General features: G+C 38.5%; 1 protein-coding gene across 1 annotated transcript in view; it reads right to left on the bottom strand.

Moving 5' to 3' along the window:
- CLPR4 (CLP protease R subunit 4) overlaps positions 1-24,205 on the bottom strand; it is a 240,182-nt gene that overhangs the window by 77,232 nt on the left and 138,745 nt on the right. Inside the window, exons 4-5 of the mRNA XM_089432953.1 lie at positions 5,936-6,062; positions 5,565-5,642 (exon numbers count right to left, since the gene is read on the bottom strand). Coding sequence (XP_089289079.1) covers positions 5,565-5,642; positions 5,936-6,062 — 205 coding nt within the window. The remainder of the gene's footprint in view (positions 1-5,564; positions 5,643-5,935; positions 6,063-24,205) is intronic.

The raw sequence follows: 24,205 nt of genomic DNA on the forward strand, positions 1-24,205 counted from the left end.
TCAACAACATGATCACTCATCATGATCAAACTCATCACCACTACTAGACAAGAGATCATCAACATAAGCTACATAAATAATATGGCTCCGAGTTTGAGGACTCCTAAAACTCCTCTACAACTTTAGTAGTAGTAGAAAAAATAGACATCAAAACTACAAATCATTGATCAACATGGTCACTCATGAAACTCATCATTGATTCAACGCTACCAGAAATACATAAACATCATCAACAAGAGATACATAAACATCATCTAGCTCTAGGTATTCAAACTTGGATTGCTCAACCTTATAACAATTGAAAAGGTTTAACATGCCTAACCAATGATTTGGTTTTAAGTGAAGGGTTCATCTCCTCAACCTTATAATGTGGTAGAAAAAGATTAGCATGCATAACCAGTTGTTTTCCTTTGAGTGAAGGGTGCATTCTTGTTAAGGCCATGGTAAAGGAGTTCAACAATCAATACCACCAACATCAAAAAAGTTCAACAATCAATGCCACCACGACCAAGGTTCTTAAAGGGCTTCATGCTCTTGATCAAATGTCGATCTCATAGCCTCACGCATAATAGATATTAGAATCAAATGGAAACATTGCAAACCCCCAAACCATGAAATCTTGAAAACCATTAAGTCTGCTAAATTTTGAGTGAAATCTAAAATTCTAGTTTCTCCATATAAAATCCAGTGAGGTGGAAACCACTCTCAAACATCCCGAGTCATTTCATGGTAATGTTAAAAATTTAAGTAGAAGGATGAAAATGAAAATTAAAGGAAATGTCACTTTTACTCTAAGAATTTAACATTACCATTAATTGCCAACATTGTTAGGATTGAGATGTGTCAGAAAAATGAGAGGGTAGGCATGTTTTTCTTGGAGGGACTATTTTTGGAGGAAAACAACCCCAAATTTCCCTCAAAACAACGTCAAAAATCAGAAAAATTCATCTTGTGGAGTATATAGTTGTCCTGGCAATAAACTGGCCGATTTAGGACAGAATCGACCGGTTTGTCCACTTTTTTGGTGAAATGGAGGGTCAAACTGGGTTTTCTTGTCAGTTTGGCCCGGTGGGCTAGCAAACCAGTCGGTTTGACCAGCTATCGGTTCAGACAGACCAGTTTTTAAAACATTGCACTAGATATTATAAGGGTTTTGCTCATGAACCCTAATTTACCAAAACCTCAAGGTCTAGAAATACATTACCATCCAGCCCTAAAGGGCTAGGGTTCTCATAATAATACTAAAACTCCAAACATGACATTATCATCAAAACCCCGAACATCAAAAGAATAGTAGTTTCTAGATTTCATCAGTAACCCTAATTAGGCTAGGGTTTTCACATTAGCATTGACATACCCTTAGGTTAGGGTTTTACAGAGAACCATTTAGGGTTCCATAAACATGATGATTTTAATGAGGGTAGATTCAATCTAATGATTAATCACCCAAATAAAAATCTTTAAGATTCAAAGGTCATAGATTCACAGTTAGCTCAATATCTTTTCCAGATTAGCAATCACATCATCATTAAAGTAAATTGCAGATAGAACATAAAGATAGATTGCATAAGACAAGCAAGACAAGAGGACACAAGCTGTGGCGCTAGCCAGGGACAAACCCCAATGTGGGGAAACCCTTGATCAATTCTTCTTATATGTTCTTCAATAGTTCAGCAGAAAGAGAGAGAGAGCATATACATCAGAAGTCAACATTTTGACTTGTCATAATAAGAGCAGCAATCATCTCTAAGAAGATGATACATGAGGTAGCTGGACTCAGTTGAAGACATGTTGCTTCAACTGATTCTCCAAGGTGACTCCATCACCATGTTGTGCCTATCACTGAGCTGCACCATGTTGCACCATCATACCATGTCCAGCATCACTAAGTTTCACCATGCTGCAGCATCACTAAGCTACACCATGTTGCACCTTCACTATGTCCAGCATCACTGAGCTACACCATGTTGCACCATCACTATGTCCAACATCACTGAGCTACAACATGCTGCACCATCACTATGTCCAGCATCACTTAGCTACACCATGCTGCACCATCACTATGTCCAGTACCACTAAGCTACACCATGCTGCACCATCACTATGTCCAGCATCACTGAGCTACACCATGCTTCACCATCCACTATGTCCAGCATCACTGAGCTACACCATGTTGCACTATCACTATGTCCAGTATCACTGAGCTACACCATGCTGCACCATCACTATGTCCAGTATCACTGAGCTACACCATGTTGCACCATCACTATGTCCAGTACCCATCGTTGCTACTGTGTGCACTATGCATCCTGTACCCATCACTGCTACTATGTGCACTATGTTGCACAATGCATCCTGTAGTCATATACTATGTTGTCTATAATGTTACAACATTCATCATAAGACCAAGGTGGCTAGCTATAGTGTTATGGCCTACGGCCTAGCACATAGCAATGCCAATGTCTTCTCCTTTATGACAGTGTTAGAGTGACAGCAATAGGATTCCGTTAAGACAGCGATTGGATCTATCATTCATGATTGTGTTTCAATCAAAACATCAGTTAGAGCATCCTTACTTAAAACAACGTTAAGGATAGGTGTGGCTTCTTTATCTCAGCGTTTAAGTGTGAGAGCATTCCTTCTATACTTTTCATGACTGCGTGTAGGATGAGAGTTTTTCCTTCCATGACAGTGAGGGCATTCCATGTGTAGACTTTTAAGACAGCGTTTAGGTGTGAGAGCATTCCTTCCATATCAACAAGGGCATTTCATGTCTAGAACACTCTTCTAAGACAGCGTTTAGGTGTGAGAGCATTCCTTCCATAACAGTGAGGGCATTTCATGTGTAGAACACTCTTATAAAACAGCATTTAGGTGTGAGAGCATTCCTTCCATATCAACGAGGGCATTTCATGTGTAGAACACTCTTCTAAGACACCGTTTAGTGGGAGAGCATTCCTTCCATAACAACGAGGGCATTTCATGTGTAGAACACTCTTCTAAGACAGTGTTTCCACCTAGGGATTCTTCACTCCACTAAAACCCAAAACGAGTGGAGAAGAAGAGATCTCAAGTGAGTTGTGTCTTTGCTAGGCACTTGTATTTATACTAAAACGTGGAGCACAAGTGGGGGCAGTTTTAGTATTCAGATCATGGACCCTATCATTTCTTTTCTTCGATTTGCAGATACAGACAAACCCATCCTAGGAGAGGTTTATGAGGGATGGGATTCCATGATTGAGTCTTTGAGGAGCATTATTCTACAGAGTGAGTGCCCCAAGTATGAGACATCACCAGAGGCCTTCTGTGGTACTATACAGGATATTCTTGTCAGCAGATGGGACAAGAATTGCACACCTTTACATTGTTAGGCTCACTGATTGAACCCAAAATACTACAACGATGAGTGGCTAAATGGTGGACCTTCCCGTAGATTCCCTCCTCACATGGATGGTGAAATCTCACAGGGGAGGAAAGATGCATTCAGGGGGGTTTTTCAGGATAGAGCATTGCTTGATGAGGTGGAGGATGCCTTTGCAGAATATGATGTGATTAGAGACAGGGGGGCTAAGAAGCCCTATTCTTGGTGGGCAAATCATGGGGCAACAAGCCCTCCTCTTCAGCAGTTAGCCATGAGGCTCCTCTCTCAGGTGACTTCATCCTCTTGTTGCGAGAGGAATTGGAGCACATATGGGAATTTTCATAGTGTGAAGAAGAGCAGGCTTGAGCAGTCTAGGGCAGAGACAATAGTGTATGCGCACACCAACCTTCGTCTTATCTACAGGCAGAGGTAAGGGTGGTTGAAGGGAAAGACAAAGATGTGGGATGTCTTTCCTGATGATATGGGTCTGAACAGCAGTGTTGAGTTGGCATTGGTCAACGTGGATCTCAATGATCCAGTGCTAGAGCCTGTTAGATTTGATGACAGTGATATTGTAGAGGGGTCATCCTCCACACCAGCAGATGTAGAGGCGACTATGGATACAGGGGAGGAGGAGGATGCAGAGGAGAGAAGTGGTGACCATGATGATGAGGACATTGATGCTGATTCTGATGATGGCTATGAGGATTGATGACTCATGAGTCATGGGCTACCTACTGCCTTGAGGCTTGTATATCTATAGTTGTTTTATATTTTCTATTCCTATTTGCCATTGGCATTGCACTACCTATGTAACACATTTTGATTTGATGACTTAATGAGAAAAATACAGCTGTCAGTGTTTTTATCTTACTATCTTGTCTTTCTCCTATTGGATCATTGATGAATTGAATATGTATTATGATTTATCATTTATGAATTTAGAATTTATGATTCATTGATTTATCATTTATGATTTATGTGACAGTGACATGTATTTGAATGTTGTATGTACTATGCATGCTATAATGTTACTAACTTACTTTGTAAACAGTAAGACTAACATCTAGATGAAGATCTATGTTTGAAATCAATGAATTTGTATAATTAATGAGAATTTGTGTAAGAAATATCTATATATATATATATATATATATATATATATAACGAATACTATGTGTCCTGTTCTGAGGGGTCAACGTGACCGAATCGGACACTCGAATCCTCATATCCTACGAATCCCGAATCCCCGTGTCAGGTTACTTAGCTGGCCAACTATGGTCAAATGGCAGAGTTATGCAATTCAACCATAAAAGTGAATTTGTGATTCCATGAAGATGTGCAGCCTCAAACATTGGTTCAGAAAAAGTCATCTGTGCACAATGAAGCATAAGTAGCTAGCTGTTCATTTCCAATCTCTTGGATACAGAAACATCCCATTTGAAAACATGCAAAAAAAAAAGTGAGAATGCAGATAGTTCAGGCTCAAGGAATCTCAATTCTAAACAGATATAACACCTTGTACTTTCTACATTCTCATGCTTTACAGATTTGTATGGATTTGTGTACTTGGCATTTGAGATTATTCATGCCATAATATTTATAAATGGTTGTTTAGCATTTTCAACCACTCAGGTTCCTAAAGAATTCGAGAGAAGCACTAACAATTTTTGTAACAACTTATGATTTGAAAGTAAACATTATGATATAACTTGCTAAAATGTCAGACACATTGTATCAATCTATGAATGATGCAATTCAAGCATCTGCTGTTTTCTACAATTAAGGCGTACAGGCTCAAAGAACTTAGTTTCATTAATTCTTCAGTTTGTCTAGAAATTGTGTGGACTCTTATATGCAGGTTCTCTTTGATTCGTCAAGCAAGTCATGGTCCAGCAATTACTTCTGGTTCTGACCTAGAGGAAACCTTCATTTAAAACACTCAGACATGAAGCCATGTTATCGCGGCCACCTGTTCTATGAAGTTGTTTATTTGTGTAGATATTTTAGTGGGGACAAATGTTAATGTAGTCTGGCCTGAGTTAGATAACCTCTCCTGATTCAAAAAGGGATTTTAATAGAAAAAAGCAATTCTTTCCAACTCCAAAATAACTATAATATAACAATCTCAGACAAAAAGATGGATGTCACTAAACAAAAGCATACTAACATTTAGATAACACAAAACAATATGAAAACTCACCATATCTTTCTTCACATTTCTAATTTCTTTGCGTGCAAGATCAATATCAGTTGCTTGGCCTCGGACTTGTGCAATTGGCTGGCAATCCAGTCATAATTAGGTGTCAAGGAACATGTGACTATAAAATGTAAAGAGCAGAACCATATAAATGGGGCCAAACCAAGATCAAAAATTGAATCAAAACATAAAGAGATGATAAATAGGCTACACAAATAAAAAGCCATGGTAACTACACTGACAGAAGGTGACCACATTCAAATACCAGAAAATATACAAATATGTGACAAGAAAGACATCTCAAAAGAATTTATCATTTTATCAACCTACATGCAGCTATAAAATCATCCTTAGGAACCCAAGAAAAGTAAAACCTGTTTTATCATTATGGTAGATGATGGCAAGGAAGCACGATTTCCTTTTGCACCAGCCGCCAAAAGCAAGGATGCTTCCCCCCATGCGTTACCAATACAAAGAGTAAAAATTGGTGGCTTTACATACCTGCAATACCAAATTGAAAGACCGTTCAAAATCCAAACATCACCGAATTCACTTTTACCACGAAATGCCATTCTTAATAGCAAAATATTACAAACAAGATTATTCAAACTTAAAATTTTCTATCCAAACAACTTTACTATGTTACAAGATGCACCTCCAAAATGGATATTTCAAGGAGCCATCGCAAATCCGTATATGGATGATGAACACAGAAATATGGACCAGATATAACTCATATCCATCTGGGACAAGTACCAACAAAGCCTTCCCTAGAAAAGAAACATCTACCTATGTTTGACCAAGAATGAAGGATGGGGGTGTTGCATGTAGCTAAACTATGCATCCCGTCACACTGATTGGTCTATGGATACATTATGGGAGGCCTTTTGGCCTATGGTTTCATACCCATTGTATTCTAATTTCTAAGAACAATTAGCAGATTAGGGTTCAATGATGTTGTGGAGCACATATATATTGTGTGGTGAATCGTTTCATAATAAAATGAGAAAGAGTGCATCTCTAATTTTGTTGGTTTTCTAAAATAAGGGTTTCTAAAGTAAATCTTGCGTAACGGGTATGTGATATTATCCTTTTCATTTTTCTTAACATTAAGGTAGCATTGCTTCAATTGCATAGGTTTATTAATATTATTCTACATTTGGTATAACAGTGAGGTCACTAGCTTGAGGGGTTTATCTTGTTAATTAAGAGCAAGGGCATGTTGGCTCTGAGAAAAACCATTTTTAAGAGGGAGTTTTGTGTTAGTGATTCTTGTCTAAGAAAGAAAATGGCAAGTGTTACACTGACACATCATATTGTATGAGGTTCCACATTTTCATTTTCATCACATTAATGGAGATTTGTGGCTGGTACCTTGATGCATTGGACCAACTTGGGGAGGTCAATCTTCATGGAGCGCCTTCTCTTCATGTCATTAAATCATTTTAAAGTCTTTGGTTGGGGGAGTCTCACATTTCCTTGGTTGATGCTTGCTAGTTTAGTCGTCTTCTCACATGTGCTTGACTTGTTGACCACCCCTTGGTTTCATATTTGATGGTTTTGGAGCATGTTTTCTCATCATGGTGTGGTTTTGGTCTATAACTTTATCTTGGATGTGTTACTTCTTGTTCATGTTGAGAAATCTAGGGAAGTATGATTAGATTTTCCTTCTAGCTTGATTTCTCTTATTTTGACAAGTTCTTGTGATGTTATATTATTTCCTGTTATTATTATGTTTCCTCATCATCAAGATAAAAACACAAGATGTAGGCACTCCAACAGGGCAAAACCCCCAAGGAGTGGAAATCCCAGTCAAACTCTTCCTTAGTAGATTCAAATAAAAGTGAGACAAACCAAGACCTTTTTGACCATGACACTTGTTTTTCCTCCATCCATCAAGTCAGCTTCTTCGGAAGTTAAGTCAAACTGCCCCTTAGCTCTTGTAAATTCTTGAACCTTAGCTCTTGTAAGTCAGACTTGAACCTTCGATTATATTGCTCCATTATTGACTGTAATTTTTTTGCTGCTCAAACATAGATACATTTCTGTAATTAGATTCTATCTATGTATCTTCGTCTCATGCAATTACACTGTCCAATTGCAGAATTCGATCTTGTAATTATACTGTCCTGTAGCTTGACTGAACTTGCTTCACACACCAAATTTTCACCGTTCTGTAGCACACCTAATTTCCCTGTCTGTAGATGATCCGAATTAGATTGATACACCTAACTTCACTGTCCTGTAGCACACCTAACTTCGCTGTCCTGTAATTTGTCCCAACTTACTTGACACACCTTCAATTGGGTCGAGTTCACTTGGGTATATATAGTTGTTTCTGCCTGTATATTGAGGCCAACATGAATAATTGGAGCAGCGGACTTATAGAAGATGAAATTGGAACCAATCTAGAAGAGCTCGAGGCCAACTTGATGGATGGAGGGTTTGACATGACAAAATAAATTTCTTTCTTTGACACCATGAACCCAAGAAGGGTTTCTTACATAATGAATTTGACTTTGACTCAACAAAAATCCTAGAGCACTCAATGGGTGCTTTGACCTATTGACCATTGACCCAAGCATGAAACCCATGCTTTAATAAGTCAATGAAAAATTACTTTTATAAATAATTTTCCTTTTTCTTTCTATTGACAAATACATGATACAAATACAATTATGAAGACCGACACTAGTTACATTCTTCAACACTCCCTCTGAACTAGGGAGTTATTCATAATTACATATATACAGAGGTACAAGGAAGATCTAGAAATGATGTACTCTACGAAGAATCATAGCACACGCAATGTTATAGATTCGGTACCTAACCAAGGTATTCTAATCGGGTGGGACTAAGGTGTACTCAAGCTTTAGCCACTCTAGGTACCATCAGAGTTTTAAGCTCTAACACCCACCCAGGGATCCAGGTGCATATCCAAGGTTGGAGCTCCAAGACCAATGCCACCATCCCTACTTCGGGATCAAGACATCAATACATATGCTGGCCAGATGTCCTCCCAAGCATCTTGTTGCCACAAGATGCTTTATCTCTCCTAATTAGATATATATATCCACCACTCCAAGCATGCTTCAAACATTCAGCGTTTTTATGGAGAGATCCTGCATCATCACAACCCCAATCAGTAATAAATCTTCAAATATATATACACTTAAACACAAACCTTTGGGGTCCTTAATCATTATGATGCTACTTATATCATCATCAAGTTATCCAAATACAACTTGTTAAATTTCTTCAATAGCACCAAATACAGCCTCAGTAGTTTTCAAGTCTTTTGTTTGCAAATCTATCTATGGTACTTTCATTCGTTCTTCAGTTTCATTCTTTCTTTGAGGTATTCATTATGACTATCATAATATGCCCTCCCTCTTGACCGGGGAGATATACCCTTTCTTTTATCCAAGCTTCCTCTCAACTCAACAGCTTCCCTCTTTTATAGCATTGCAGAGACTACAACCCTTCAAGGCTTTATTTCTTTCTCATGGCATCAAAGTTATCTTGATCACCATCATTCTTATAGCTTCCTTCATCAAGCTCATAATTATTACAAACATCTTCAACATCTTGAAGATTAAGTACTTGCAAAACTTTAATAGCAAGTACAACCAAATACAAATATATAGAAGCATGAAGTTAACTATATCATATCATTACAATGGAAGCATCAAAACAATTAATCTTTAGACATCAAATACCTAAACCCAGTTAGGTTCTTAATCAGCAAGGATCACATCTTTTATATTCTAAACTTCAACAACCTATTAGGGTTTTGTCACAAACCTAGACTCCATCATCAAGACTTAAAGCAACTCAATCAAGATATCAATCTAATCATAGCACTATACATCTAGGGCTTCAATATTATGTCCTAGAATTAATTCATAACGTATTCTACTAGGGTTTTGTTACAAACCCTAGATTTCACTAACCAATAATCAAGTTAGCATACTCACATATACATATCTAGGATTTCATTATCACACACTAGCACCTCATACCAATATCTAATAGGTAAACCCAAGATACAAACATCAATATATCAGAGTTAAATATACAACTATTTTGACCAAGCTAGGGTTTTGATCATATGGATGAATATACACCTAGGGTTTCATTCCTAGGATCTTACTTTAGTTATTACAAGGGTTTTGTTCATAAACCCTAATTTACCAAACCCTAAAAATCTAGGGTTTCATTATTAATATTGACATACCCTTAACATCAAGAGTCTTAGGGTTTTACAGTGAACCCTAAGGGTTAGGGTTTCACAAGAATGATCAAATGACAAGAGACAGTATAACGAGGGTAGATTCAATCTAATGATTAATCACCCTAACAGTAATCTTTGTGATTCAAAACCCTAGACATAAAGATGTTAGTAATGTAAGGAAAATTTAAAAAGAAAATGATCATACTTATTATATGAAGAAAACCTCTAAGACATACCTAGAGTCATTGCATTTACAGCCCTTCAAGTGCTCCCTCTAAATTATGGCAGTGTTTCCATGGTTCATTGCCTTATGAATCAGCTTGTGTCCAAGGACATTTATTAAGTCATTGTTGTTGCCCAGATTGTATAGGCACCACGACAACGCTCAGGACGGGGGTTGTCACTCTGATCTCCGCCCACTCCATTCTAGCTGTCTCCCAACAGCAGGCTATGGGGGGTAGTCCCTATGGAATGAGGTGAAGGAAAGTAAGTTGAGAAATCAACTTACCTGGGAGACACGGATGAGTGGCCTAGCCACTTGGTTGGAATTAAGCAAGATTACGATTAAATTAGATTTTCTATTATGAAACCAAATGACCAGATGGACACCCGCTGCTTGAATGATTAACTAACCTATATGATGTGCAAATTTCAACAATATACCAAGATACTCAAGATGTCAAATGCCAATAGTAGTCAATCAAGATGTTGATCACAGATTTATGACAGTGTATCTCAGCAATAAATATTCAGAAAATTCAGACTTGATCAATGTTATAACAGCAATAAGTTAATCCACAGATCAACAAATAGTGATGTCAGCACCAATGCCCAAAAATGCCTAAAAATAGTAAAAATTGCCAAACTTGAGAAAAATCAATTTTTAGGATTTTTTTAGGGCTTGACTAAGAAAATTTCAGATCTGATATACTTATTTCAGCAGTGAAACAATGACAGATCAGCAAGATAAAATTGCCAAAAATAGATAACCAATATTTCCAGAAATGGCAAAATACACTAAAACTTGAAAATTTCCAATTTGAGGGCTTTAGGAGAGTTTGATTCAACAATTTTCAGAACTGATAAGTTTATGACAACAGTATATTAATGACAGATCAGCAAACTGAAAATACTACAGATAATCCCCACAATGTCTAAAAATAGTAAGTTTGCCGAAAAAAATGAAAATTCAGATTTTTTAGACTTTAATTAGGATGTGATTCAGAAATGTTCAGATCTGATTTTTTACAGTTATGCAAAAATTTCCAGCAAGCTAAAATGTCAGATCTAGGTCAAATTAGAGATGCCCAAGTGGCAAAAAATTGTGAAAACGAAGATTTTGCAATTCTAAACAATTTTGACCATATAGAATTTGATTTTAGGGCATAATTATTTGTGATTTAACTGTTGTAATGAAACTGAAGCAAAATGAGGGTTTGGAGGTCAAACCCTAGGCCCAAGGCCTTGAAAATCCCATTGTTGAAGTTTTGGAATTACCTTGCCACTTGCTAAATATGAATTTTGAGACATTAATCCTGCAAAACTGCCAAGTATTTAGCCTTAAAACTTCAGCTTAGGGTTTCGGGTCAATTTTGGGGCAAAAGAGGCCAAGAATTGGAGAACAAGGCTAAGGAAAGCCAATTTGTGGGGATAAAAGGGCTGAAATGATAGATCGGGGGCTGAAATGGCAAGAGGAGGCCAAAAATTGAAAACCTATGTCTCGAAAATTTCCAGATCTGAATTTTGCCATCAAATCTTCAGTAAATGGCCCTGCAAAATTGTCTAGAGACTAGATCTTACCCTCAAGGGCCTAGATCTAGCTCTTCTCTCACTTGATCCCTTGATCCAACCTGCAAAAAATGAAAATAAAAACACCCAAACCCCAAATATATACAAAATAGATCTAAAACCCCAACCCAAGTTAGAAAAAATAAATTACAATTTACAATTTAATTTACAAAATATACATGGGTTTTTAAATGGATTTTGAGAAAATAAATTTTCAATATTTTTTACTTGAAAGAATGACTAAAATGCTTCAGAAAAATTAATGATTCACTATAGCCCAAGCGAAGATTAAATCCACCATATAAAAAACTAGAGATCCAAGCAACAGTGATTCTTGCCCAAGTTTGTGAACTTGGAGGCCAAGGACTGAAGTACCTGCAAACACTATGTATTTATCTCAAAAAATAATCTGTTAGATCACATGGGGAATCAAACCACCTAAGATTAGCCCAAAACTATCAATAGTATGATTTTATCTCCATCTAATGAAAAAACAAATCTTACCAATATTCAGCACAACATAGAGATGCTTGTAGTCAACACATACCACAAATCAATAAACAAGAACACCTTGAATTTCACCCCAAAGTCTTTTATTATGATAGAAAAAGTAGTTCCCAATGGGACAATAGTTTACATAATGCTTCAGCGGCAATTCTAGTCAAAGATCAAGCTGACTAGAAACTCAAATGACTCTAATTTATAAATAAATCCTCCAAATGGAAAAATAACGGCTAGTTTCTTTGATCCTTGTCAAAATAATCATGGTCGTTAATAAATACTTCAAGATCTTTTAATCTTGGCCCTTGATTTCTTACTTTTGAGGAATTTTCGAATTTATCATTTAATTTTTTTTTAATTAGCTCAAAATTAATTATTTAGAGCTAATTTCTTCAAAAAAATGACTTTGACTTAACCACCAAGGTTCAAGGGTCCAAATTTTCTTCAAAAATACAATATTCCCTTGGTGGAGGACCTTTAAAAATTGATTCTTTCAAGACCCACAAATTTTTGCATTTGGATAATTTATTTTCCTTGACAATTTAATTTTGACTCTAATTAATTAATTTTCTGACTTAGGATTTTAATTTTACTTTGCCATAAAAAATAATTATTTTACACAAGGGGATTAATTATTTTTTCCAACCCTCTATTACATGTGATTTTTCATTTACAAGACTCAAAGAGGGAATCCATCAGCAACCTAATATGATCTAGTAAACCAAGTGATTTGTAATAAAATAATTTAGTCAATTAGCTTAAATTATTCACAAACTACTTTTACATCAGACTCGACTAAAACACTAGGACTCACCTAATAATTCGACAATAAATTTCACCCTAGCTTTGGGGGTTTAAGCTAGAGGGAAAAAACTCTTCTGATTAGCTGTGTCGAAAAACACAGGTAATCAGTGAGGTTAAAAAACCTCCTAGGATGGAATTCGTCATCAAATTATAGGCTTACCTAGGTTGTTACATAGACTCATGGTTTTACTAAGATCATTTACAATATATAACTTGCAGAATGGGATGACTATGACACACAGACTGTTGATAAGTGATCCAATCCTTGTTGAAAAAATTGGTACTTCTGCTTCCCAGGAAATTTGACAATTTGAGTGCAACAATCACCGCCCCTCTACAATATTTATTGACAAGCACGACCAAAATATACAAGCACAATAGCATAATATTTATCTAGCGTTTTCATTATCTTCTTAGGGAATGAATTCTGAAGGATTTTGAGTACAAATCCTTTGAGTACCTATAAACCCAATCCTAAATATCAAGAATTAGGGTTTTTACAATCCTTGGATATTAACATTCTTCATTATTATAAAACTTTGCAAACCCTAGAAGCAACTAAATCCTAAAGACATTTCATTCTAGATTCTAAACAAATCATCACGCTCTACTTACCTCAAGCTTTTGTACCTTTGTCTTTCATGCTTGAAAAATTGATATTCCTATGAGCTTGTTTCCCTCTTCTTGCAAACTGAAGCCAAAATGTTAGATAACTAAAACATGAAGACTAATACTTACTTGATAGATGCTTCCCTCAAATTGCTTTAGTCAGATAACGGTGTTGCTACTCTGCTTCAAGTCTTCCAGACGCTACTTCTCTTCTTATCACTAACTGAATAGAAACTTATTTCTTCTATAGTTTTTCTAGATAATTCTCTACCTTTCCAATGATGTCTACAAGAGATAAACTTCATATGTTATTTGTAATGACCCTCTGGATAGGGCTTCTTCAAAAACACCTTGATTGTTAAATATTGAGAAGACTTTATGTTAGTTTTTGTAGCATTGTATGTGTTCTACCCACGAAATTTGGTAGAGAGGCTAGAATGCATGAGATCTCCAAAACCCATAAATCGTTTCTAAAAATTTCACTTAGAGATGACTTAATTAGATTATTAACCTATTTTTTTAATGTTTCCTAAGTCTAAACAAAGGAAAATTGGTTAATTTATCAGAATTAATTAAGTCAAGGTGAGAATTCTCTAGAAACTCACACGGATCGACTTCAACGTGATCCTAGCCCTTGATTAAGTTTTAATCTTGGTCGTTGGTGCTCCAACAAAAGTTTATAAAAAGAAGTTGATGCGCACTTGGAGGAAACACCAGTACCAGCTACTCAGTGATCTAGGCAATTCGATTTCCCAACAGCAGATGATTCAGCAGTGAAATGGAGCCAATGATCGAGTAGCAAGGGGTAGAGGGGCAACATAGCAATTTTCGTGGAGGAGTTTCCAGTTCTGGAGGAGTCAGAAGAGGAGGTCGTAATTATTTTCCAGGAGGCTATGCAACGCCTCAAGAAGGGAAATTTGATTTAGTAGTGGAGCAGGTTGTTTCAAGCGCCAGAGGCCGGGAAAATTTCCAGAGGGCCTGGAAAAAGACTTCTAGTAGCAGAGACAAGCAAGACGTCTACTTCAAAGGGAGTTCCGGGCTAAGCATACAAGGGACTGCGCAGGGTCAACGCAGAGGTTGACGCAGATCATTCTGAGGGTCAGTTTTTGAGCCCTGATTGAATCGAGATTGCTTGGAGAGGAGGGTAAAATTCCCTCTGATATTTTTGGCCAGTATTCCTCTCAGATAGAAATGCCAGTTTGGCGTCATTTTTTTGTACTTAGAATTGTTGTTGCATATTAATAATCAATGTTCCACGAGATAGCGTCCCTCTGCCTAGGGGTCAAGTTTTCGCGCTCCCTCGCGCTCTGGGGACTTGGGGACGATAGGGGGTCGTTTCCCCACAATCCCAAAAAACAGGGTACGCGAGGAATCTCAAGAGGGGCCATTTCTTGAAAAATGGGGGACAAATCCATAAATCAAGGTCTCACGGGGACGGCTGGGATCGTTGCCAAAAAATAGACTTTTATAAAAAAAATTAAATCATAAAATTAAAAAATTAGTAATATGATTTGGGTTTAGCCTTTAGGTGTTCATTTTACTTTAAAGTTTATATTTCATTGTTGTTGGGTGCAAACCATCGAGTCGCCATATCTACCATCGCTATTGGGCGTCGAACCATCGAGCCTCCATCTACCATCGCTCTTGGGTGCCGAACCATCGAGCCCGAGCTACTGTTCAATGACACTTCAGTGTTCCATTATGCCTGTGGCATCATACCGCCATCTTTGCTGGAGTTCGAACTTCAAGAGCCGCTCTACGATTTGTTGGACAGTGGATTTCAGTGTTCCACGAGTTCATTTGGCAGCCACTGGAGGATTGAGTTCGTTGTTCATTCCAGAATCCGCCCATCGTTGCCATCGCAACTCGCATCTCTGGAGTGACGGAGTCCGTCGCTTGACCAGTCACCACAGTGAGTGCGGCTAACAACCCAACACTGTATTTTATTTTTAATTTTAATTTTATTTGTAAATTTAAAAATTTTTATTACCTGTAGGCTCAAGTTGTAGGCTGTCGACTAAATCTGTCACTGTATTTTAATTTTATTTTATTTTTGTAAAACAATGAATGTTAAAATTTTATTATTTCATTTTATTTTTTAATTTTCGAATTTCAGAGTGTTGTTAACTGTGTAAAATGCTAAAATCATTTTAGTGTTTTACACAGTCAACAACACTGAAAGTCTAAAATTCGAAAATTTAATATAAAAAAAAAAAAACATTTATTGTTTTACAAAAAAAAATTAAAAAACAAATTAAAATACAGTGACACTGGACAGCCTTTTAAGTTTTTTGTAAATTTACATAGTCAACAGTCATTGTTGAGTAAATACTAATAGTAAATTTGTATTTTAATTTTTTTTCATTGTGTATCAATATGCATATGCGATAATTTTTTTTATTAAAAATAAAATTTAAATTTAAACAGTAAACTGGAACCCTTGTTGTAGGATGTAGCCTACAAGTTACATTGAACTTACAACCATGAGTTATTATGGGAACAGTGGGGACACCGACAGTGACAATAGCTACAGTGGTAGTGAGTCACATGATGCCCAAGAAGAAATAGAAATTGAAAGCAGTCACATGAGGGCAAGAACTGGAAATCAGAATAGGCCTTTGCATGGTGTAGATTCCAGAGGCCCACCAAGAGATCTGGAAAATTTTGCAGAGGGGACATTTAATCCTTTAAAACCACTTCTAATCTATGTAACCAGACTTTTGAAAAAAATTCCAAAAGTTGGTGGTGGCTCACGTGATTGGGTCTGCAATATTTGTGGGCATCACTTTGTTGGCAGCTCTACCAAGGTGAAGCAACACATTTTGGCTATTACAGATAAAGGAGTCAATATGTGTCCCTCAAAAAACCTGAATTCAACTCAAAGGGAGCAAATTTGGAGGCTAGAAAGGGCAGCCACTGGAAAAGGATTGTTTTCTAGCAGACATGTTGATCCATCCACAAATATTCCTCCATCTAGTGCTTCATCAAAAAAGACAAAGGTTTCTATTGGTGCATCTCGTTCTTGTGCAATTGGTGCTACAGTGTCTGGAATGTACAATGTTCTAGATCGAGATGACACAGATGATGCAATTGGCAAATTTCTTTTTGCCAATGGAATTCCCTTCCATGTTGTTCATTCTCCTTATTACAAGGAAATGGTCCAAGCAATTGCAAGAATATGGCCTTCATATGTACCACCCGGAGAACGTAAACTACGAACAACAATTTTAGATAGACAAGTGTCCAAAATTAATGTGCAAAAAGAGAGAATGAGACAAACATGGTTGAGGTTTGGTTGCTCTATTATTATGGATGGATGGACTGACAGCCGAAAACGCCCAGTAATCAACATCATAGTGAGATCTTCAGAAGGTCCATTCTTTCTTAAAGTTGTTGACTAATCTGGAAAGCGCAAGGATGCATCTTTCCAATTTGAGCTTCTTCGAGAAGCTATAGAGGATGTTGGGCCTGATAGTGTAGGTTGTGATAAATGCAGCAACAGTTTGTAGATCAGCTGGGTTATTGATTCAAAGCATGTATCAACATATTTTTTGGACTCCTTGTTGTGTGCATGCACTCAATAATGCACTGAAGGACATTGGCAAGATTCAGTGGATATCAGACTTGGTGACAACTGCAAGAGATGTGCAGATGTTTATCTGCAACCACCACACCTCCTTGGCCATGTACAGGGCTCACACGAGGAAGGAATTCCTCAAGCCCACCGATACTAGATATGCTAGCTATTTTCTCTTATTGGAGAGGATGCTAGAGGTACAAGCACCTCTACAATCCTTGGTTGTGAGTTCAGAGTGGGGAAGGTGGTCAGAATCAAAGATAGACATGGGGAAGAAGGTCAGGCTTCAAGTGTTGGACAATGATTGGTGGGCAGATTGTTCTTATTTGGTGTCATTCTTGGGCCCTATTGTGGAGGTCATTCGTTACACTGATTCAGATGCTCCTAGTCTTGGAGAAATCTATGAGACCTTTGATAGCATGTTGGGTCGTGTGAAGGCAACCATCCAGCAAAGGGAGCCCTCAATAGAGTTATGTACATCCCAGATTCGACCCATCATTCAGCGTAGGTGGAATCACATGAACACACCTTTGCACATGGCAGCATATGCATTAAACTCAAAATGGTATGTTGAAAGACCTGGGAGGGTGCCTCCAATTGATGATCCTAAGGTAAAGAATGGCTTCCTAGATGCAATTGCAAAGATGTACAATGAGGAGGAAGGGGCAAGATTTCGAAGACAGTTTGTTCAGTTTGCATCTCTTAGTGGCCCCTTCAACACACGTGGTGCTCGGGCAGATAGCATATATCTAGCCCAAGATGACCCGATTGGTTGGTGGAGGATGCATGGTGATGGTGTTCCAGAGCTCAAACATCTAGCTATGCGTTTATTGTCTCAGATTGCTAGTTCCTCTGCAGCAGAGAGGAATTGGTCCACATATAGCTTCATCCACTCTATCAAGAGGAACATGTTTACCTCTAAAAGAGCTGAGAAGTTAGTTGTTGTGCACAGTGCCCCGCGTCTTGAGCATAGGAAGACACCTGAGTATTTGAAGGGACCGGCGACATGATGGGATGTTGATCCAGAGGATGATGCACAGGTGGATATGGAGGACAGACTTGATGACACACAAATGGGGTTGGTTGGTGTGCCACTTAACATGTTTGAGAATGCAAGTGATACAGATTCAGATGGTGATATGGTTGATCCTGATTTATTCATGCAGCAGCTGGATGCAGAGACTAGCAGGGCATTACCTTAAGCAAAATTATGCGCGTTTATCTTTTGATATGTTGATGTTCTTATGTTATTCTGACTCTATAAAATTTCGACTCTTGATGTATCAGACTTGACTTTTATAATTTTATTTCAATATTCAGTGTTCAATGTTCATAGTAGGAAGTGGAACATCAATACGGTTTAATCATAATGTATGATGTATGATTATAAATTATAATTTTAAATTTATATGATAATGATATTCATATCAATGATCATGCTTTGCAGCTTTTCGTTTTAAAATTTGTTTCAGTTATATGATTCATCGATTTATAAATTATATTTTATATTTATAAGTTTTTAAGACCCTGACATCCCCCCGCGTTTCCTAAAAATTGGTGGGGAGCTTTTGAATAGGCCGCTCGCATGTATCCTCGCTCCCTCGCCTCCTCGGCCCGGAACCTTGGCGGAACATTGATAATAATAAATCCCTCATCTGCTACATCAATTTTCCCAAGTTGGGTTTTTCCAGGGACAATTGTCCAAAAATAACAGTGTGAAAATTGTGTGTTGTGCTAGAATCTCTTAGTTTCCAGCTTGTTATTTTTCCGCAATATTTTTGTGGTGGAAATTGCAGTTGTGATTTTATTCGTTGTTTGTCGTAGCAAATAAACTACACAATTAAATTTACAGTTAGAAGAATAATTTCCAGTTGCTGCAATACATGAAATTTTCAATTGGTATCAAAGTGTGAGTGATTAGTCAGGAAGCACAGACGCGAAGGAAAAAATTCCACTGCTCAAAGGGAGTCGCAGGCCAAATTGTTGGGGGCATGAATTCGATTTTCAGTTGCAGTGTTGCAAAAAAGTTGAGTTGCCCATGGTAGTGATTCCAGCAGTCAGAGGGAGCAGCAACAACTCAGATTTTCGTTGAGTAGATTCTTTGGTTGGATGCAGAGGGTTTTGCAGCAGCAAAATCAGTGTCCAGTGGAAGAGGAATAGCACACAAATTGTCCTTCCTATGACCATGGATAGAATTGACATTCAGGAGGCTTCAGACTTGTCTTCCAAGTTGGAGGACGAATTTGTTTGCTTGTCAAGATTAGCTTCACAGGGTGTCTAGTATATAGACAGTGGAGAATCAGCTCATATGGCAGGGGTTAGAGAATATTTCTCTAGTTACAAGGAGGAGCAGATGGACTTCCAGATTACTATGAGAAACAAAACGAAGTGTACTCTAGTAGGGAGAGGTACCATCGATTTTTAGAGGCAGCCAGGAGCAAGTACCGACTCTACAGATGTATTGCACGTGCTAGGAATGGGTATAAACCCGATTTCAGTGTCCCAGTTACAAGATAAGGGATATGATATCCACTTCGTAGGGAAGAAAGTCTTTGTCAAACACTCAAGCTAGAAGAGGGTAAGACATATTAGAGTTTGAAGAAACAAATTCTACAGGTTGCAGCTTGACTCTCCAATGGCACTAATAAGCAATGACAGTAGCAATGGGAAGGAGTTGAATGAGTTATGGCAGAGGAGAATGGGACATCTACACCGTGGAGCACTCAAGATGCTCAGGGAAACAGTAACAGGTGTTCCAGAACTTGCCATGAAACACGATGATGTGTGCAAAGGATGTGTACTTGGGAAGTATACTAAAGCAACATTCCCAAGAAGTGACGGTGGAAGAAATGGCGTGTTAAGACTGATGCATTCAGATATTTGTGTCCTGGTGTCCACTAGAGCTCTCAGTGGTGCTGAATACTTCGTCACCTTTATTGATGACCATTTCAGGAAAACCTGGATCTACTTCTTGAAGACCAAAGATAGGGGTTCCAGAACTTGCCACAGAACACGATGATGTGTGCAGAGGATGCGTACTTGGGAAGTATGCTAAAGCAACATTCCCAAGAAGTGACAGCAGAACAAATGGCGTGTTAAGATTGATGCATTCAGATATTTGTGTCCCGATGTTCACTAGAGCTCTCAGTGGCCCTGAATACTTCGTCACCTTTATTGATGACCATTCCAAGAAAACCTGGATCTACTTCTTGCAAACCAAAGATAGGTCTTCAATCGTTTCAGGGAGTTTAAGGCCCTCGTGGAGAATGCGATAGGGAAGCAGATCAAGTTGCTTTACTCAGAGAATGGTGGAGAATATGTGATAAAGACTTCACATATTTTTGTGTGAAGGAAGGCATCAAAAGAGAATGTACAACTCCATATAATCCACAGCAAAATGGGGTAGCGGAGCGGAAAAACAAAACCATAGTTAGGGTTGCAAAAGCAATGTTATATGACCAGGATTTGCGCAAGTTTCTATGGGCATAGGCATGTAACACTGCAGTGTATATTCATAGAGCATTAGGGAAGAAAAAACCAAAAGGGGTCTTCACAGGGAAGAAGCCAGAAGTTAGTCACTTCAGGATCTTTGGCAACGTTGCTTATTGCCACATGCCAGATGAGAAGCACACCAAATTGGATCAGACTGCAAAGAAGGGTTTTTCTCATTGGGTACAGCGAGACCTCTAAGGCATACAAGATCTACATTCCTAGCAATAGGAAAATTGCAGTGAGACAAGACGTAAATTTCATGGAAGATCGAGCTTTCAAGAGATCTCGTGAGATACCTACACGTGATCAGGATCAGCCAATTAAAGCTTCATTGGTCCAACAACAAGGGCAACCATAGGGGCAACCAGTGGGACCACCAATGGGGTAGTAACAAGGATCCAGTACGGTGACCCGTACTAGTATTTCCTCAAGAGCAAGGAATTCAGTGAAATCTCAGGAGACGGAGCAGCAAGGGCATGATGAGGATGAGTTGGTAGAACCTCCCACTACTAGTGGTCGAGCAAGCAGAGAGGTTCGTCAGACATTGAGAGATGCAGAGGAGTTTCTTGGAGCTCCTAGGACGAACAAAAGACAGCGCAGGTGACCTGATAAATATCAACCATTGATAGCTCAGGTTGCAGAACCTTCCAACTTTTAGGAAGCTGCACAACATCAGGTGTGGATAAGATGTCGTGGTAGAAGAATACAGCTCTATCATGACGAATGATGTTTTGGAGGTGGTGTCGAGGCCTGAGGACAGTTCAGTTGCAGGTTCTCGATGGATCTACAAGATCAAGTATGTTGCAAATGGCAGCGTGGAGAAGTACAAGGCCAAGTTCGTGGCAAAGGGGTATGCACAGAAAGAAAGGATATATTATGAGGAGACCTTCGCCCCAGTTGCCAGATACACCTCTATCTGATCAGTTATATCCCTAGCAACTCATATGGGATGGCAGATTCACCAAATGGACGTCAAGATAGCATTCTTGAATAGGGTGATAGATGAAGAGGTATACATAGAACAGCCAGAGGGCTTCAAGACTCATGAGAGGCACACTCATGTGTGAATATTGATGAAAGCTCTATACGGGCTCAAGCAAGCTTCGAGGACATGGTATGGTCAGATTGACAACTACTTGCAGTGGATGTGATTCGTCAAGAGTGACGCAGATCCCAACCTTTATTATTTGATGGTAGAGCGTGAGCCACTCATCCTAGTATTGTATGTGGATGATCTCTTCTTGACAGGATCATTAGGGCTCATAGAGAAACCTAGCAGCAAAATTTGATATGAAGGACTTGTGGTCGATACACTATTTCCTAGGGTTGGAAGTGTGGCAGAAAGACGGGGAGATATTCCTTGGACAAGGAAGATATGCTACAGATAGTCTGAAGAGGTTCAGAATGCAAGATTGTAGACCCATGTCTATGCCCATGATCACCAACTGAAAGAAGATAGATGCATCAAATGACAAGGATGTCGACCCCACCTTGTATAGACAGCTTATCGGTTCTATCATGTATTTGGTCAACACTAAGCCAGATATCTGCTTCGCAGTCAATACTCTCAGTCAGTTTATGGTAGAACCGAAGAGAGTACAATGGACAGTAAGCGAGGCATATTTTGAGGTATGTACGCAACACGGTCGAGTATTGGTTGAGATATACCCGAGGGGGTGATGTCAAACTATGTGGGTTCACAGATGCAGATTGGGAAGGCAGTTCAGTGGACAGGGAAAGTACCTATGGGTACTGCTTCAACGTTGGACCAGGGATGGTTTCTTGGTGTAGCGGGAAGCAAAAGTCAATAGCACTGAGCTATGTAGAAGCAGAGTGTATGCAGCAAGCACCACTACATGCGAAGCTATATGACTTTGGAAGCTGCTAGTAAGCTTGTTCAAGCAAAATATGGAGGTGACCAGTGTCTACTATGATAATCAAAGTTGCATTAAGCTCTCTGAGAATCTAGTGTTTCATGACATGTCGAAACACATAGATATTCAGTGCCATTTCATCAGAGATTGTGTATAGCATGGAGCAGTCCAACTACAATATGTCCCCACAAAAGAACAGGTTACAGATATACTCACAAAAGCTCTAGGGAGAGTTAAGTTCGTCTATATCAGAGAACAGATGGGTATGGTGGAGAACCTGTTCCAGTGGCAAGGACAGATTATTTTGGATGTTTCTCAGTTGCAGTAGCAACAGATGAGAGGGAGTTGCAGTGCAAATGTTGTTGAGAAATCTATAGGGCAATGATTACAGTGATTTCTCTTTACTTGATAACTGCTTGTGATGTCTTTTTACTTATTAGCTTTGTTACTTATTATTATATGTATGTATCATCAAACAGCTACCGAAAACAAGAAGAACAAGAACACAAAATATAGGCTACAAGTCAAGGCCAAAACCTCCCCACTTGAGAGGAAAACTCGCAAATCTCTTCTCTTCCTTATAGATTCTTCAATTGACGAATTCCAAGACCAAGACTAACCTCTTCAGATGATGTGCTAACCTTGATCTAGTCAAACCCAGTCAAATCTCTTCTAGTAGCACATCTTCGACCTCCAGTTGTAGAATTTGACCTCTGCAGCAGTTGTTACTGCCACATGTGTGAGCTTCAATCTTCCTTCTGGGCCTTCCTTTGACCTTCGCTTGCCTTTCCCTCACTTTTGGAGCTTGAGGATGACCCTTGCTAACCTTCGCTTGACCTACTTGCCTTCTCTTCTCCAAGATCAAACTTGTAGATAGAAACCCTAGATCTGTTGCAGAAACCCTAGTCCTCCTTAGCACGTTTGAGAGAGAAATAGCCCAGACAAAAGTTTCCTTCGTCCTCTTCCTTCTTCATTGCCTTCTTCTTCCTCCTCCTTCACTAGAATGAGTGATGTATGAATATCTCTCAAGGATGACGAGTTCTTCCTATATATAGGCTCTTCAAGGTGGATGTGGCTCTTCCTTTTAGGCCAACTTCCCAGTTGCCAGGCCGACTTGGTCTTGGAGGGTATCTGGACACCTTTTAAGACAAAAATAATTTTCTTTACAAGTTACAATGTTCCCAATGGGGTCTTCAACTTATGACAATGACTCTTTTCACTTCTTGACCTAGGACAAACCCTAGAAGCACTCAATGGGTGCTTGACCCATAAAACAAAAGACCTTGAGCATGAAACACAGTCCTCGCTAAGAGGGAGTGTTAGTTTTTGTAGCATCGGATGTGTTCTACCCACGAAATTTGGTAGAGAGGCTAGAATGCATGAGATCTCCAAAACCCAGCAATCGTTTATGGGAATTCCATCTAGAGATGACTTAATTAGAATATAACCTATTTTTTTAATGTTTCCCACGAAATGTGGTAGAGAGGCTAGAATGCATGAGATCTCCAAAACCCAGCAATCGTTTATGGGAATTCCATCTAGAGATGACTTAATTAGAATATAACCTATTTTTTTAATGTTTCCTAAGTCTAAACTTAGGAAAATTGGTTAATTAATCATAATTAATTAAGTCAATGTGAGAATTCTCTAGAAACTCACATGGATCGACTTTAAAATGATCCTAGCCCTTGATTAAGTTTTAATCTTGGTCGCTTGTGCTCCAATAGAAAATTATAAGAAAAAGTCGATGGGCACTTGGAGGAAA

Source organism: Pinus tabuliformis, chromosome 5_1, assembly GCF_031772625.1.
Source record: "Pinus tabuliformis cultivar Carrire ecotype Pingquan chromosome 5_1, CPIR1, whole genome shotgun sequence".
Classification (NCBI taxonomy): domain Eukaryota; kingdom Viridiplantae; phylum Streptophyta; class Pinopsida; order Pinales; family Pinaceae; genus Pinus; species Pinus tabuliformis.